At 39.8% G+C, this 18,069-nt stretch overlaps 1 protein-coding gene and 1 non-coding gene across 4 annotated transcripts in view; both read right to left on the bottom strand.

Moving 5' to 3' along the window:
- Positions 1-2,929: 2,929 nt before the first annotated feature.
- The window catches only part of NIPAL2 (NIPA like domain containing 2), a 114,590-nt gene continuing 99,450 nt past the window's right edge, over positions 2,930-18,069 (bottom strand). For all 3 annotated transcript variants that reach the window (XM_012762003.3, XM_012762001.2, XM_076005134.1), the window contains 5 exons: positions 16,726-16,861; positions 14,390-14,478; positions 8,521-8,584; positions 7,294-7,388; positions 2,930-5,900 (listed from right to left, as the gene is read on the bottom strand). In XM_012762003.3, coding sequence (XP_012617457.2) covers positions 5,788-5,900; positions 7,294-7,388; positions 8,521-8,584; positions 14,390-14,478; positions 16,726-16,861 — 497 coding nt within the window. In that variant the 3' untranslated portion in view covers positions 2,930-5,787. The remainder of the gene's footprint in view (positions 5,901-7,293; positions 7,389-8,520; positions 8,585-14,389; positions 14,479-16,725; positions 16,862-18,069) is intronic.
- LOC142872025 (U6 spliceosomal RNA) lies at positions 5,004-5,110 on the bottom strand. Its single transcript, XR_012920273.1, has one exon. It is a non-coding gene; the product is annotated as a U6 spliceosomal RNA (small nuclear RNA).

The following is an 18,069-nucleotide window of genomic DNA, read 5'->3' as shown; positions in this document are numbered from 1 at the left end:
TCATTGGACTTAGGTGCCACCCAGGTAATTTCATTCTCAAGATCCTTAATTACTTTGGCAGAACCTTTTTCCAAATAAGGTCACATTTACAGGTTTCAGGGTGTAGGAGGTAGACATATCTTTTTTGGGGCCCACTATTTAACCCATTACAGTCCTCAATCCATTTGAAGACTGTCCCCTAGAACTTTTTTGCTTCTGAGCTCCCATGTCCTTTTTTCAAGTATCTTAAGGCACTTTTGAACTTCTGACCTAGAGCAATCCGCCCGCCTCGGCCTCCCAGAGTGCTAGGATTACAGGCGTGAGCCACCACGCCCGGCCCACTTTTGACATTCTGTTATGCAGTGTGGGTACTTTGGCACTAGTGCTGAGAGTGTAGATTACAGAATTAGATGTCCTGGGTTCACGTCCCAGTGTAGCCACTTGCCAGCTGAACGATACTGGCCAGTCATGTAACTCCTCTTGCCAGGGTCAGGACACAGTGGGGTGCCTAGGACACAGAGTTTAAGAGAGCACTTGTTCTCAGGACCGCAAATGCAGGGGCAGCCTTCTCACCGCCCTACAAGTAAGATTTTCATGAGCTTTCTTATGTTTTGTGCTTTAGGCCTCTCTCAACTTAACCTAGTCCCTGTCCTGCCTCTTGTCCTGGTTCTCTAATTTGTAAAGTGGGGATAAGGACCTCCTTGATAGAGAAATTCTAAGAATCAAATGAGTAACACAAGTAAAAGATTTAGCACAGTGCACATCACATAGTAAGGGCTCAATAAATGATAGCAGTTGTTTCTTTGATTAGATAGTACACTCCTGAAGAGTTGGTCTTCATGTCTAATTCATTTTTATATTCCTAATAGCCTTAAATTGTCAAAACTTGGAAGCACCTGAGCTCTGTTTCAGGAGATGCATGGATAAAATGTGATATATCCAGGCAATGGAATACTATTCAGCACTAAAAAGGAATGAGCTGTCAAGCCATGAAAAGGCATGGAAGAAGCTTAAATCCATATTACTCAGTGAAAGAAGCCAATCTGAAAAGGCTACATACTATGTATGTGATAACATATGACGTTCTGGAAAAGGCAAAACTTTGGAGACTGAAAAGATCAGTGGTTGTCAGGAGTTGAGGGGAGAGACAAGTGTACCTGCCATTCCACACTTGTCCAAATCCACAGAATGCAGAATCTAGAAGAGTAAACCCTAATGTACACTAGGGACTTTGGGCGGTTATGTGTCAATGCGGGTTCATCGATTGTAACAATGCGCCCCTCTGGTGGGGGATGTTCATGGGGAAGCTGTGCGTGTGTTGGGGTGGCAGGTAGATGGGGGCTGTCTGTACCTTCTGCTCAAGTTCGCTGTGAACCTAAAACTGCTCTAAAAAATAAAGTCTATTTTAAAAAAACAAAAACCCAAACGCATTACATTGAAAATAGTAGGTGATCAACTATGTTTGGGTGAATTAATGAACATTTGCTAAGTTTGAGGCATGTGGTAATTGGCTTACTCGTCTATAATTAGGCAAACAACCCAAGCTTTGAGTCCCCGGATCAAGAGTTCTTGTGCTGATTCATCTCCTTGTTCGTGTCTAGTGTTTAGAAGGTTTAGGTCAGGTGCTTTGGAGAGAAGAAGTAGAGCCCAAGCCTCAGAACATTTCTGAGGTTGGTTTTCAAATTAGAACCATGAAGAAAAGGCTCTGAAAGTGGGATGCGTGCACGCTGGGAGGACTGGCTCGCGTCTGGAGAGCGGCAGCTCAAATGTGCAAAGTGGCTTTGGTGCATGCGTGCCTGTCCCGTCAGGAAAGGATGGGCTCCTTCTTGGTTACGCACTTGCCAGCTCCCTGGGGAGGAGATTCTTTCCCGGAACATGGAGACTATCTTACATCTTGCCTGGAATTTCATGAAACTCTTGGCAGTGCCTGGGCCTGGCTGGGTGCACCCCGAAACCCCACCATTTATTTGATATCAGGATCGATATTCCTCTTTTACATTGTGGTTGGGACTCATTAACTCTCAATAAGGACCAACATTAAAAGAGGAGTTTCCTCCCTCTCTAGCAAAAAAAAAAAGTTTGCTTGGATGGGCCACAGATCCTGCAACTGATTTGCTCTCCTGGCACAGGACGGCATGCTGTGTGGTACCCTGAGGCTGGTGAGAAAGGGAACACACTCAAGAATTCCTGGGTGGGAAGGCTCTTCCCTGCATTTACCACAATTGCTAAAACGCTACGTTTAATAGCCCAAGACTGGTCTATATTTGCATGGAAAATGTGTATGTGTGGAATTTCGTTTTATTTTTTTACTTCAAGATGGCCCTAATAAGAGCCAGACTGTTGATGAGTCTAATGATTAGAAGCAGCCTCTAAATTCCCCACACAATCATGTTGGGTTCAATTTTGAGATCTTGTTCTAATAGTTCAAAATGTGTGGTGTTTATCTAGCAACCTCACTAAAAGATTCCCATTCACTGGTGCCAAACACGTGCATTAGGTTTGCAGCTGCCCAGTTCAAGGACTGCCTCCGTAACCAGCTACGGGGGTTTAAGTAAAGCAGTCTGGAAGGGCGTTGGGAAGGTTCATTTTAGTAACTGCTATATTTATGTCCATCATATCACTATTAAATTGGCAGGCATGAGGCAGCCTTCAGTGTGGCTTAGCGTGTATAGTCACCATTCCTGGATGAGCTGTGTGCTTGGAAACAGGAGCACAGAGAGGGTTCTTGGCTTCAGGAACTTGGCTCAATGTTTCTATCCATCTGAGTCATGTCCACCATTGCACCTGCTTCCTCTGGAGCCAAACTTACACATTATCACCATTACTCTTTCATAGCACTGAAATTGCACTAATCTAGGCAATCTGCCTTTCTCCTTTCTTTCTCTTCCATAGAACAGAGTAACTGGGAGTGTGTGGGGTGTGGGAGAGGGTGAAGTATAGATCCTGGGTCACTGCTTAAGAAATCTTTTTATTGTATTTGTTTTCAAGTGATTCTGGTAATGAAAGTATTAGAGTTACAGGGCAAGCAAACATTTAAGCTGAAAGACAATCAGAGGGTAAAGGCCTCTGCTTTTAATCTACTACATGAAAGGTAATCGTTACTCATTTCCAAAGCCATTATCAACTTGCAGTGTGGGATTGGAGAGGCTCTTGTAAAATAGTTAGTGGTGTTCACAAAAGAACCACTGACTTCAACAGAGAGCAACGTGGATCCCAAGGATGAACTCATCACTTCCATTTATAACTTATTATAAGCAAAAAAATCCAAATGTGAATATCAAAACATGGCTCCACAGTCCCATGGTATATGATTTGTCATGAACCATGAAGTGGCACTTTTGAAACCCTGGAATGCCCAAGCAATAGCAAAAGAGCTGCACAGCAAGGTCAGAAGATTCTAGACCAGGGGTTTGCAAACTGTAGCCCATGGACTGGCTGCCTGTTTTGTAAATAAAGTTTTATTGGGACACAGCCATGCTCATTTGTTTACATATTGTCTGTGGCTGCTAGCTATGACTATATGTGCTGCAATGACAGAGTTGAATAGTTGTGACAGACACTGTATGGACAACACAATCCCCAAAATATTTATTCTCTATGTCTTAACTGAAAAAGTTTGCCAAGCCCTGGTTTAGACAAATAGTCAGATGAGCCAAGTGTTAGCTAAAGATCCCTAAATCACAATGCCAAGAGAAGGCCCAGCTTGGCTTTAGTTGTTGTCATGCACTATGTAATTTAAAAAATCTTACAGGCCAGTACAACTAAAATTGCTATTCACCTTGCTTTAGAGCAGCAATATAGAAAGCAAAAGTAGGTCTGAATATATTTTATATGTTACCCGGACTTCTAAAGCATTGCTGGATTGCTAAAATGTGCATAAGTCAATGTCATTTCTCAAAACTTTTAATAGATGAAATGTTGGCAGCCACTAAAGTTCCTGCATTATGATTACGTCTGTGCAAAATTCTTCAGTGCTCAAAACCATGCACTGTAGCTATACATGCAGTCCCCCTTGAAGCAAAACTCTTCAGTCTATTGTTTTCCCAATCTCTGAAACCAGTTTTAAAAGTCACCAGAAGTCTGTTGTTTAAGGCACCACACACATTTCTTAGCTGAGCTTCCAGTGCCAACATGGGGGACCAACTCAGTAAAACATGCCATAAATTATGTGACTGTTTTATCTGAATGAATGTGACATTTTCCACAATGGCAGGAATTGTTATCAGGAGTTTAGGAGCCAGACGTGGACTCCGGGTTATTTTTCATACATTGAGGATGAATTCGAAGCTCTCTCCCTTGCATCCTGTCTGTTCAGGATTGTAGGTTATGACAAAGAACAAAGCTAAAAGACCTGAAGCTGTTAAAATTACAGTCTCAATAGCTCTGAGTTAACTTACACAAACACAAGACAATCGGCTGGAACAATATTGGATGGACACGTCAGAAGTGATCTGAAGTTTTGAAATGTCATTAAGGATAGGGCTTATTATTTGATGTTGGTTACAGTGAAGGCTACCTCTTTCCTTCTCATTTAAATATAAGGTAGATCATAAATAACAGACATTATTATGGATTCCACCTGCAAATGTATCTTAGTAGATATGTAACTAATTGCAGCAGAAATGCCATTTGGGGCATTTCGGGAACACCTGGGCTTCCCTCTGAGGCTCAGGTCTGGCCACTTGGCTGTGTTCTCTGTGCATATTTAAATTGCTGAGATCCAGCTCTCTAACCATAACCTTCCTTTTACCTAGAAGAATTCACAAAGCTTCAGATAATGAATTACGGAGGAAATGGTGTGCAGTGAAACCTATCAGTAAGAATTTAAATATGATTTTTGAGACTTGTGTTGAGAGTAAAGACACATAAACTCACTTGATAAATTATAAGATCTATAACAAATAAAGGCATAGGATATGAAGTTTTTCTTCAGTCTCAATTCAAGTATAATAGAATCATACAGCTGAAGAAAACATCACTATTCTATATTTTTATTAAAAAATAAACATTGGCCTTAATGCTTTTTTTCTCCCGAATGCTTCATGAATTTATGTGTCATCCTTGTGCAGGGGCCATGCTAATTTTCTCTGCATGGTTCCAGTTTTAGTATATATGCTGCTGAAGGGAACACAGTCCTAATTCTCATATTTTCTCTTTCTTACACTTAAAAAAGTCCACCAGCCAAGGGCTTTTAGTTTTGGTATACACCATCATAGAAATGCCATTTATAAATTTTAAAGAAACTCTTAATTTTCAAAGTTGGATTTTAATAGCACGAGTTTTTAGAAAAGATGACTTGCCATTCTAATTTAGGACTAGAGAGGTGAGACTTTTATGGGGAGGCTCATAAAAGTTATCCTAGAAAAAACAAATGAGTGTTCTCAAACCTTTCTTTCAGGAGTGAGGCTGCGGGGCTAAAGTGTCTCTTTAAAGCCATGCAACCACAGCCACGTGGGAGAAGCAGCCTATGTGTTCTGTGACCAAATCGCGAATGTATGTTTTTGTGCAACATTCCTGCTTGAGCAGCCAGGCTCTAATTAAGATCTAGCTGGTGAAACGATCACTAGGGAGAGGTCCAGGGTGTGGGGGCACACTTCAGATTACATTCCATGACAGCATTAGACTGTCAAAGCTTAGGAAGGCCTGATTGTCCATAGACATCGAGGTGGGGTGGGGTGGGGGGGAGGAGGACCGAAAGGAATGCTAGCGCATGTCAGCATAAAATAGCTGCTGACACAAATTGAACATGTGCAATTTTTTAAAGAGGTGGTATCGAGTAACAGGCCAACAGCCATCCCTCTCGGCATTTTAAACCTCTTTCTTCTCTCCACTTGGGCTCTTTGTTGAGTTGCTTCCATCAGGCAAAGTTCCATAGGATAAGCTATTTGAATCTGGTTGTATTTTGTCCAACATTTGTTTCCCTGTGGAGATAATAATCGTAAAAATCTTTTGAGGTCTTATAGAGGAATAAGTCTTAATAATTTCTCTTTAATCTAGGCCACATTTAATTCCTTATTATTATTTTTTTTAATGTTCTGTGGTCACCCCCTAAACAGAGGAGATAAATGTCAAGGAAGCAAAGGCCAGCAGAACCACATGTCACTAGCTTGCTATGTGATCGTGCCCTGTCCCCATGAGAGCTGCCTCCCTGACCCTGCAGGATCTACATACTGGGCATGGAAGCATGAAGCATTGGTTGGTTGCATGAAGCATTCACTCATCTCTAAATGTTTCTCCCCAGGGTCTGTCTTCCTTTCCATGTTTAATTTAATGTATATAACAATGTAGAAAAATAGCCTTTAATAGTGGCTTTTCAAACTTATACCGAGCCTATGTATGGGGCTTTGTGAAATGGAAAATGGAATTAAAAATAATTAAACTGTATTTCCTACCAAAGAACCTCTCACTGTACAAGTCACCTCTCATGCATTCCCTTGCCGTGAACGCCAATGCTTGCACTGAACTCCTGGCTGATGAGATGGCTCAAATGGCAAAGAGGACACGGAATTCATTGCAGAGGGCCATGTTCCGCAGTCTTAGGGATGAGGTTTTACTAGTTTTTGCTTCAAAGGCGTGGTGCTAACAGAATGGTAGAGGTAGCTGTGAGAGTATCTGCATGCCTGTCTGGAAACTGATAGGTCTCCCTGAACCTCCAGGTAAGCTGGAGGCTGCTGGGGGTGGGGTGGGCAAAAGAGGAGGTGAGGACACAGCAGACTGTGTCTTTTGTTCTGGACTTCACTTCTGTTGTCTAGATGACTAAGCAGGTCATTTCCCAGTGAGAGTGAAACGGGAAAGATGTTGTGTGTTAGCTCAACTTGGATGAGTGTGGTGAGGAGGAGGGGAAGGAGCTACTCGTGTCCTGGTGACTGTGATGGATGTCACTTTTGGTACCACTGTGCACAAGCCACCTCAGTCTCTCCAGGAATGATGTCCCTTAGCTGCCTGGCCCTCATCCTTAGATGTTCCTTCAAAGGCTCTCCAAGCGCAGTGGTCTGCTATTGGTAGCCATTCCTACTCTTTTCTTTACCCTTTTCCAATTTAAGGAAACCCACAATGGGAATCCTTCAGATCACCCAAATCAAGAAAACATGGTCAGTTCTTTTATACCCCCAGTGTTCTATGCAAAACTGAAATTCAACAAGTCATTATTAACATTTACACCTAAAACTCCACCTTAGGTAGGTTTCATCATTGAATGTACATTTTTTTGAGGGTAAGAATTATGTTTTATAATAACTTACCACTCAAAATAATGCCAACAATTATTAATTTGTGAGGATAAAATTTTCTATTATAAAGAATGTATAATTTTACCAGGAATATTTCCAAAATCAATATAAGACTGCTGCAGATGTTCCTTTTCTCGATTTCTTGTGACCAAAAACACTCCAAGAAATGACAGAAAACACCTGTAAGAATAATATTAATAAGCAACACAAGAACACTGAAACAGCTCATGATATTAAATAACTGAGCTCCATCTTCTACATGATGACATAAATTCCATTAGTTATGTTCATCTGGTTTCTCATGGTAAGCTGCCTAGAAATTTTCTTAATTGTTACAGCCAATAATATTTGTACCCAGAACCAAGACCTAGGCAGTTTCCAATAAATCTCTGCCCCAGGTTTTTACCATCTGGGGGATAATTCAAGCTACAAACCCTTTGCGTAGACACTAGGTCTCATGTTCTATCCACGCATACCCAGACCCATTACTGTCATGCAACACAAGTGAAAAGATAATTTATTTTTTAATTTTCTAAGAAATCTAGTTGTCCTTGGCCATAAGAGCAGTCATAGTTTCCAGGCCCGGCCCCTGAAGTTTGGCCTCGCCCAAGTATTTTACGAAATTCAATTTTTGAGATAGATGGTTTCCTATGCTGAAAATAGTCTAGGTTCAAGTTTGCGTAACAATGGTGATGCTGAATACCAGATCAAGAAGCAGCTAAGCTTTAATGGTGTCCACTTGGAGTTGATGGGAACTCTTGTGCATTGGCAATACGTTGTCAAAGTTCTGCTATCTGTTTGTGAGCAATGCTGGCAATGATGCCCACCAAATTTCCAAGGAGAGTTCACGCTGCACACTCTGACACAAGAAAGGGATGCTACCAGCTTGATGTTATCAAGTCCAAAGCAAGGGATCTGCTCATCGTGGTCTTTTATTAGATTCTAAGTGACCCTAGGTGCATTGTGGTTCTCTAATTGAGATCTAATCTAGAGGTTCCCAAGGGTGAGGTAGGTCTGATATGGCACAAAAAGGCTGTGAAGTTACTACAAGGGCCAGTGGATCTATCGTGACTTTGGCTGGAACTGAAAATCTCCAGTGTTTCAGAACCCTCAGAGGGGTACCTAAATCACAAAGCCAAAGAGACTGAGCCCTGGGTGGGGTGTTAAGTAAAAAAGTATGTTTCTTTTAAGAGCTCAGGAAGCTGATGGTTCTTATACTACTTCCCAATTTTCTATACCTCAGGTAAAATGACAAAAATCCCATATAGAAGTAATAAAATTTTACATACCTACCTCTGAGACATTTACTCACCCAAAAAGATATATAAATATGGTGAGAAAAGCGGCACCAAAGAATTCCTGATAAAATATGATACCTGTAGCAGGAATAGAATACAAAATGATTTTTGAGATAAGAATATTTATAATAGCTATACATTGTTCTTAAAATTATGTTAATATACTATTTTTTTCTAAGTATAGTTAGCCTTAAAATGAATATTTTTCAGTTTGGTTTGAAAAATATTGCATAGCATACTTCCATTTTAAGTTATTCCAAAAAGGACAAAGATGTGTAGATCTTATATAGTAAAATTATCATTATTATAAAATCGACATAATTAACATACCTTTTGCAAACAGAAATTTCTTATCCAGTCCAGGATTGCCCCACTGGCACATGCAAGAAAACAGAACTCTAGCAACCGTTTCCCACCTACAGCTTTAGGGTGGAGTCAGCAAGCCCGGCCTGAGAGTCTGCATGGACTTGGGGGGCCTTTGACATGGAAGCCACCCCAGCCCAGCTGCTGCTGCCCATCCTGTTACTCTTGGCGATGGCCTGTGGTCTGTTGGTCCAGCCACATGCTGACTCAGGCACTGTAGGACAATCTAGCAACTGAAGTGCTGCCTCAGCTCTGCTCCCTATTGCCATGGTTCCTTCTCATGTCCTGGTGTTGCCTTCTGGGTGAAGCAAACAAAAGGATGCATCGTCTACTTTGGTGAGCTTTTCTTCTCTCCCTGTTGGTCTCAATGATGTCTTTTTGGTCTAAAGTCCCAAAGCTTTCATAGAGTTTTTATGAGATAAGATACCTTTACGTTATGTATCGCCTGGAATTAAATTGTGTGTGTGTGTGGTGTTAGCCTTTCCAGTCAGCCAACAAATACTTATTGAGCATCTCCTGCGTGCCAGCCACTGCTCTAGGTATGGGAGATACCGCCATGAATGAGACCAGAGTGCTGTCTGCAAGGAGCTTTCTCAATCTTAATCTTAATCTTATCTTCTTACAGGAAAAAAACATTTTCCATGTTATTACATACTTCCTTGTAATCATTTTAATGTTATCATGTTATTCTATGTTAATGCCTCATAATATTCATTTCTCCTAGGGCATTTCAAGTTGTTTCTAAATTTCTTTTTCTTAAATAAAGCAGTGATGAACTTCAATACAGGCACACCTTGGCAATGCTGTGGCTTTGGTTCCAGACCACTATAATAAAGCGAGTCACAGCAGTTTTTTTGGTTTCTGAGTGCATACAAAAGTTATGTTTACACTATACTGTAGTCTATTAAGTGTGCAATAGTATTATGTCTAAAAAATACTGTACATACATTAATGAAAAATATTTTATTGCTAAAAAATGCTAGTGATCACCTGAGCCTGCAGTGAGTCATAATGTTTTTACTGGTTGAGGTTTTGCCTTGATGTTGATGGCTGCTGACTGATCAGGGTGGTGGCTGCTGAAGGTTGAGGTGGCTTTGGCAATTTGTTAAGACAATAAAGTTTGCCACATTGATTGCCTCTTCTTTTCACAAAAGATTTCTTTGTGGCATGAGATGCTGTTTGATAGCATGTTTACACCCAGTAGAACAACTTTCAAAATTGGAGTCAACCCTCTCAAACCCTGCCACTGCTTTATCAGCTAAGTTTATGGAATATTCTAAATCCTTTGTTGTCATCTCAACACCATTCACAACATCTTCATCAGGAGTAGATTCTATCTCAGGAAACCACTTTCTTTACTTATCCATAAAAAGCAGCTCCTCATCCATTTAAGTTTTATCATGAGATTGTAGCAATTCAGTCACATTTTCAGGCTCCACTTCTAATTCTCATCCTCTTGCTATTTCCACCACATCTGCAGTTACTTTCTGCACTGAAGTCTTGACCCCTCAAAGTCATCCATAAGGGTTAGAATAAACTTCTTCCAAACTCCTGTTAATGTGGATATTTTCACATTCTCCCATGAATCATGAGTGGTGAATCCTTTCCAGAAGGTTTTTGATTTACTTTACCCAGATCTATCACAGGAATCACTATCTATGGCAGTTATAGCCTTGTGGAACGTGTTTCTTAAATAATAAGACTTGAAAGTCAAAATTACTCCTTGATTCATGGGCTAACAGAATGAATTTTACGTTAATAGGCATAAAAACAACACTAAACTCCTTGTATATCTTTATCAGAGCTCTTGGGTGCCCAGGGGCATTGTCAATGAGCACGGATATTTTGAAGGGAATCTTTATTCTAAGCAGTAGGTCCCACCAGTGGGTTTAAAATATTCAGTAACCCATGCTGTAAACAGATGTGCTGTCACCCAAGATTTGTTGTTCCATTTCTAGAGCATAGGCAGAGTAGATATTTAGCATAATTCTTAAAGGCCTAGGATTTTCAGAATGGAAAATGAACACTGCTTTCAACTTAAGGCACTAGCGTTAGCCCCTAACAAGAGAGTCAGTCTGTCCTTTGAAGCCACACACTGAAGTCTACTCTTTGGCTATGAAAGCCCTGGATGGCATCTCCTTCTATAAGAAGGCCGTTTTATCTACATTGAAAACCTCTTCAGTGTAGCCACTTTCATCAGTGATCTTAGCTAGATCTTCTGGATAACTTGCTGCAGCTTCTATATTAGCACTTGCTGCTTCACCTTGCACTACTCTGTTAGAGAGATGGCTTCTTTCCTTAAACCTCATGAACCACCCTCTGCTAGCTTCAAACTCTTCTGTAGCTTCCTCATCTCTTTCAGCCTTCTTAGAATTGAAAAGAGTTAGAGTCTTGTTCTGGGTTAGGTTTTGGCTCAAGGGAATGTTTTGACTGATTTGATCTTCTCTCCAGACCACTAAAACTTTCTCTTATCATTCATGTGTTCACTGGAGTGGTCCTTTTAACTTTTTTCAAGATCTTTTCTTTTGCACCCACAGCTTAACTAACTGGCACAAGAGACCTAGCTTTCAGCCTATCTCAGATTTTGACAATCCTTTTGACAATCTCACGAAGCTTAATCACTTCTAGCTTTCGATTTAAATTGAGAGTTGTGTGACTCTTCTTTTTTCCTGAATACTTAGAGGCCATTGTAAGGTTATTAATTGGCCTAATTTTAATATTGTCGTGTCTCAGGGAATAGGGAGGCCCAAGGAGAGGGAGAGAGATGAGGAAACAGCTGGTTGGTGGAGCAGTCAGAACACACACACTTATCCATCAAAGTTTGCCATTTTATATGGGCAAGGTTCATGGTGTCCCAAAACAATTATATTGGTAACATCAAAAAGCACTTATTATAGATCACCATAATAGATATAATAATAATGACAATTTTGAAATATTGTGAGAATTATCAAAATGACACAGAGCACAAAGTGAGCATGCGCTGTTGGAAAAATGATGTCAACAGACTTGCTCAATGCAGGGTTGCTACAAACCTTCAATTTGTAAAAAACAATGCAAAGCACAATAAAAAGAGGCATGCCTCACCAACATATTTTATCCCAGCATTTTAGTATTTTTGTTGTCATTAGAATGTGTTTCTAGAAGTGAAAATTCTAGAAACATTTTTTCTTTTTAAAAAAAATTGTAGTAAAATATACATAACATAAAACTTACCATCTTAACTCTTTTTAAGTGTACAGTTCAGTAGTATTAAGTATATTCACATTGTTGTGCAACCAATTTCCCAAACTTTTTCCATCTTGAAAAACTGAAATTCTATTCCCATTATATAACTCTCCATTTCCCCAGCCACTTTTTATCTCATTAAATTTGACCGCTCTAGATATCTCATATAAGTAGAATCATACAATATTTGTCTTTTTGTTTCTGGCTTATTTCACTTAGCATAATGTCCTCAAGGTTCATCCATATTGTACCATGTGTTAGAACTTCTTTCATTTTGAAGGCCATATAATATTCCATTGTATGCATATGCCACATTTTGTTTATCCATTCATCTGTCAACAAACATGTGCATTGCTTCCACCTTTTGGCTATTGTGAATAATGCTGCTATGAACATGGGTACACAAATATCTTTTTAAGACCCTGCTTTCAATTCTTTTGGCTATATGCCTAGAAGTGGAATAGCTGGATCATATAGTAATTATATTTTTAATATTTTTGAGGAACTGCTATACTGTTTTCCATAATGGCTACACCACTTTACATTCCCACCAACAGCGTATAGGGGTTACAGTTCTCTACCTCTTCACCACCACTTGTAATTTTCTGTTATTAAGAGCAGCCATTCTTCTTGGTGTGTGGTGATATCCCATGGTGGTTTTGATTTGCTTTTCCCTCATGATTAGCGATGTCGGACATCTTCTCACATGCTTGGTGGCCATTTTGTGTGTCTTCCTTGCAGAAACAGCTATTTGAGTCCTTCACCCACTTTAAAAATCAGGTCGTTTGCTTTTTTGTTGTTGATTTGCAGAATCAAAGAGTGAAAACGTTTTTAAGGCTCTTGATAAAAACTATAAAACTCACTTCTAGGATCGTGGTAACCCACTAACCAGCCCATGAGAGTGCCTGTGATACTGCAGCCTTACCGACATTGGCTATGGCAATAAAAAGCACAAATAAAAACTTGACTCATTTAGTAGGCAAAATATGGTGTCTCTTTTTAACTTTAAGCTATACTGTTTCATGGAGGCAGAGAGAAGTTAGTCAAGAAGCTTCACTCCACTCCACGTGCCAGTGACATCAGAGGAACTGTTATGACTCCCGGGATGTCCCAGCCTCCCTGACTCACAGTCACTCTGTATGGTGAGTATTAAGACCCAGCCCTGTTGTCCTCCTAGAAAATCTTCTACTCAGAGCAACTATGTTCTTTACACATCTTTATACTTATTAATATTAACTATCAGGCTGTATGTTGTTCCTATAATTCTTTATGCCTTCTTTTCCTTTTCCGGTCACTCTAGGACACAGCAATATGCAGTCTTCTCTCATTTTCTTTTAAGAATAAGCATAAAATACTAAAAAAAAAAATTAGATGTCATGGGATATAATCTTTTTCTTGAAATATAAGTTTTAATTTGGGGAAAAAGGAAATGCATTAATTACTTTTAAAAATTGCCCACTGATAGTCACATTGTTTTCCAAGAAATAACAAAGATGTGCCAATTAGGAAACAGATAATTCCTAATTCACCTCCAAAATACGTAAACTTTACATTGAGAAATGAACTCCCAAGACAAGGAGGTGGTAAATACATCAAATAAACCAATGAACTAGGGCAAACCAGTACCAAATTTAGAAATGATATACTTGAATCTACTGTATTTGGTTTGGACCAAGTTACAAATTTATATGTTTTGTTTTAATGCTACCATATCTGTCACATTTCAAAAAAATTGTCCATAAAAATAAAAGAACTGCAACAGTAGAAAAATAGAAGCCAGAACAGCAAAGGTTTCTACTCTCATCTGTCAGGACTTCCCTGCAACACTGAGTTTGGTTTTGGAGCCCACTCTCTGATCGAGCTGGTGGGCGTATAGGAGGAGTTAATGGAATTGGGGATGTTTGGCCCCGAGAGAAGACTCACGAGGACCTTTCAGTTGCTTTGATGATCAGAAGGGCTGGCAAGGGAAAGACTCAAGCTGAGCTAAGATGAGTGTCTTGAATTCACAAGGAAACTAATTGTAGTTCCAATACAAGGAAACACTTTCTAATAATTAGAACTCTCCAAATAAAGAGGGTGATCCAAAACAGGACTGAGCTGACTCAGGAGGCAGAGAGCACTGGGGAGCATTCATACCTGTGCTGGAGGACGTCATGGAGGAAACTGAGACATGAGGCAGAGGCTAGGGGGTTACTGACCTTAAAACCTAAACATTCCTTGATTCTCTCATTTGCTTTGAGAGAAACTTCGTTTATACTTGGAATCACCTATGTATAGGAAACCAAAACTCACCTGCAATAATGGCACTGGTTGTAAAGAAAATATGGTTAACTGGCACCACCGTTGTTGTATTGTAGAGTTTCGTGGCTTGATTCAGGAACCTAGAGCAGAAGGCACTCACTGAAGCTCTGGCTTTAAGAGATCCTCAGCAATAAGTTAACAATAACTTCAAGCAATGCATGTTCCTTAGCTACAACTACAAAGGGAAAGGAAGTGCAGTGAAAGGGCATTTCCAATCAGCAGTCATAGCTTATATGCATCTGATGTATGAGATCAGATGTCAGGTTTTATGGTCTGTTTAAACCAACAACAGTAACAATGAAAAGCAATTAATCATATTCTGAGGCCACAGAAGTTTGAGTTGGAAGCGATTCAAGCTGCTGGACCAGTATCACACTAGGACTGATTCATTAGGATAGAACCTAGAATCTGTTAAATATCATATCTGGGGAATAGTATAGCTATCCATTGACATGCCACGTGCCAAGAAAGAAGATGGAGAAGTAAAGGAATGTTTAATGTTTCAAAAACAATGCTCAGTGCTCCAGCTGCAGTGCACATGTGGGAGCTCAGCTTCTCACTCTGGCCACCAACATAAATTCAACTGTGCTGTGCTGCCCTGGCAGGGACTAGACTGTTTTCCAAAGCAGTGTATTGCACTGATACCACCTGGGCACTTTTAAAAAAAGGCAATAATGCCTAGGTATTATTCTAGAGCAATTGAAAAAAAAAATCTTTCCAGCTTTCAGATATTACAAATAAAGATTTCATGTATATTCATGTAAAAAAAAAATCATTGTGGGTAGAGCCCAGGGGTGTGTACGTGTGTGTGTGTGTGTGTACAATACATACATGAACATAGGTATACATGAATGTATGTATACATGTATACAAACAGGTAATTTTTTTGTTTGTTTTTTTTGAGACAGAGTCTTAACTCTGTTGCCTGGGCTAGAGTGCCGTGGCGTCAGCCTAGCTCACGGCAACCTCAAACTCCTGGGCTCAAGCAATCTTTTTGCCTCAGCCTCCTGAGTAGCTGGGACTACAGGCATGCGCCATCATGCCTGGCTAATTTTTTCTATATATATTTTTAGTTGGCCAATTAATTTCTTTCTATTTTTAGTACAGACGGGATCTCGCTCTTGCTCAGGCTGGTTTCGAACTCCTGACCTTGAGTGATCCTCCCACCTTGGCCTCCCAGAGTGCTAGGATTACAGGTGTGAGCCACCGCGCCTACCCAACAAACCTCTTCAGGTAATTTTAATGGGCAACCAGGACTGAGAAGCACAGTTCTACAGTGCGCAATTTATCTTCAGTTGTGTCTGCCTTTCAATTTTATAAAGCATAGTACAAAGTCACTAAATCCCTGAAGATATTTTAGCAGTACTAATTAATCCAGAAGAAGAAAGGGAAGAAACAAGATAGCAAGATTCAAGTATAGAAACACATTCAGTCTTATAAGGAAATGACAAACAAAGCAGTGACAGAACCTTGGGTTTCTCTAGTAACTCTCCACAGACCTTGTGACAGGGCCTATACTCAGCCCATAACAATCGGACTTGACTTCTAGCACCTACAGAAGGAGCCACTCTGATTCTGAGTTTGAGCTCTGATTTCCTAGCTGGCACCACGATGGTGCCTTTGCATAGCATTCTGGGGTAAACAGAAAACTTTCAGGTCAACTCAAGAGAGCCTAAGCAGGCAAAAGCACAATTCTAGTATGAAATGGAGGGGAAGTGATTGGAGCAGATGGGAGGGGGAGGTAGGAGAGAAGAACAGAAATTAAAAATGTTCCATGTCACCACTACTAGGCCCCAAGAGAAACATAAAACAATAACTCTGCAATCCCATGGGTACAAAGAAAATTCTGGCCAAAGATGCAAAGTTCTGGGGAAAGGATTTCCCTCCAGGCCAAACGTCTGGTTTCGTCCATCTCTGGGCAATTAACAAGCATGAGCTAAGAAATGAAGGTGAAGGGTTCATGTATTTCCTATATTTAGAATGAAATCCTGGATGTGGACCTGCCCCTTTGATTTATTGCTAATGACAACCTGTGCATGATGGATATTAATTACAAGCAGAAGAGCATCAGGAAAGTATCAAAGTGCACTTAGCTGGATTAGGGCCACACTTTAGAACTCACAAGACTTGAAGGCAATGCTTAGTAAAACTTAACATTGGATGCAAAGGACAAAGCAAGGCATGCTGGCTGAGGATAAGCTGTAGGCCCTTCACCCTTAGCAATCAGTCGTATCTCACTGTAATTATTATCTGAAGCCAAAAAAGATTGATACTCAGAGAGGCAGAGGAATGCTGAAAGCTTAGTGAGTATGCAGAAGCTAACTTACTTGACTTGGAAAACACAAGATGCTATCATGATGATAAACATGATATAGAAGATGGGATAAGTTAGTTGCATTTTATCCGTCATAGAAAAAGTGATCATGCCTGAGACGGCTTTGACTGAAATAACAGTCAATGAGGCTGGAAAAGAAAACAAAAAACACAAATAAAGTACATACTTGAGATAGAATCGCAAATAAATATCTTAAGTTTATGTGGTAGAGTAGCAAATATACCAATTATGCTTTGTGGGTAGACATGGCTGTGGGCGGTGTAGCGTAGGATGTGGCATTAACCAAGCAGTAGCCCCGTGGCTCAAGCTCTGCTGGACTTTAAATGTACTTAAATCAGCTAAAGGTCTGTTGTGCAACTGGGTGCTTTTTATCTTTGAAGCAAGTTGCTCATTTTCCAGCCCTAACTATTGAAAGAATGCTAAGGAGGTTATAATTTCTGGTAGGGGGGAAAGGAGAAGACAATGGGGAAAGGAGATAAGAAAGGTCAGATTGTCCGTGTGACATTAAAATGACAAACTATACTGAATAATTTAAAACCAAATAGATGAGAAGACTGCAAAGTGAAAAGCAGCTCACTCCCTGAGTTTGCTAAGTGTTGTACAAAGTCTCCATGCACGAGCCTTTTTGTTAGTAGATGCCTAGAAGTTTCATTAAAAATACTTTTTGACAAAGACAATGACAGGAAGAAGCACTAGGGAGGGCTAAGTACTCATTGTTCAGAGTCAACGGAAAATCTGGGCTTTATATAAGCAATATCTGTTTATTTTCTATGCTAAAGAGGAACCTGTTCCTTAGGAGAACAAATTTTCCTTAGGTTCCAAATAACAATTAAGAAAAAGTAACTTGATAAGTTTATATCACTATGAAAGCAATGGAGCATTTTCTGGTAACAATCTGTTTCTGTAGGAAGAAGATAATGTTTTCTGTCTTACATCTCTTGAAGTAACTGTTGCAAATAATTCCATAATTTAGCTGAAACCTACACAAAGCTCAAAAATAATTTTTACATGAAATCAAATAATTATAAGTCAAAGGCAATGGGATGGAGAAATACTGTCTTTGTTGCCGTTGATCTACCTGGTCATCATATATCTGAGCTTTATTCCCTTTAGTGTTTGAAAAGGAATTTTATATATATAAATATTCTAAAGAATATGTTTAAAATAGCAGGTGATGGACAACCAGGAAGAGCCTCCCATAATTTCCTTTTCCAAAAACTGAAAATATACTTTAACTTGAAGGGTACTAAGGCACACGTCCAAATTGGGCATTTTCTTTCAGTTAAAACTTGTTAATTAACCAAGGAGACCAGATGATAAATTCTAAAAACAAACC

Source organism: Microcebus murinus, chromosome 7 (genome assembly GCF_040939455.1).
Source record: "Microcebus murinus isolate Inina chromosome 7, M.murinus_Inina_mat1.0, whole genome shotgun sequence".
Taxonomy (NCBI): Eukaryota; Metazoa; Chordata; class Mammalia; order Primates; family Cheirogaleidae; genus Microcebus; species Microcebus murinus.
The sequence above is the reverse complement of the archived record's forward strand: the minus strand, read 5'-3'. Positions and strand labels throughout refer to the sequence as shown.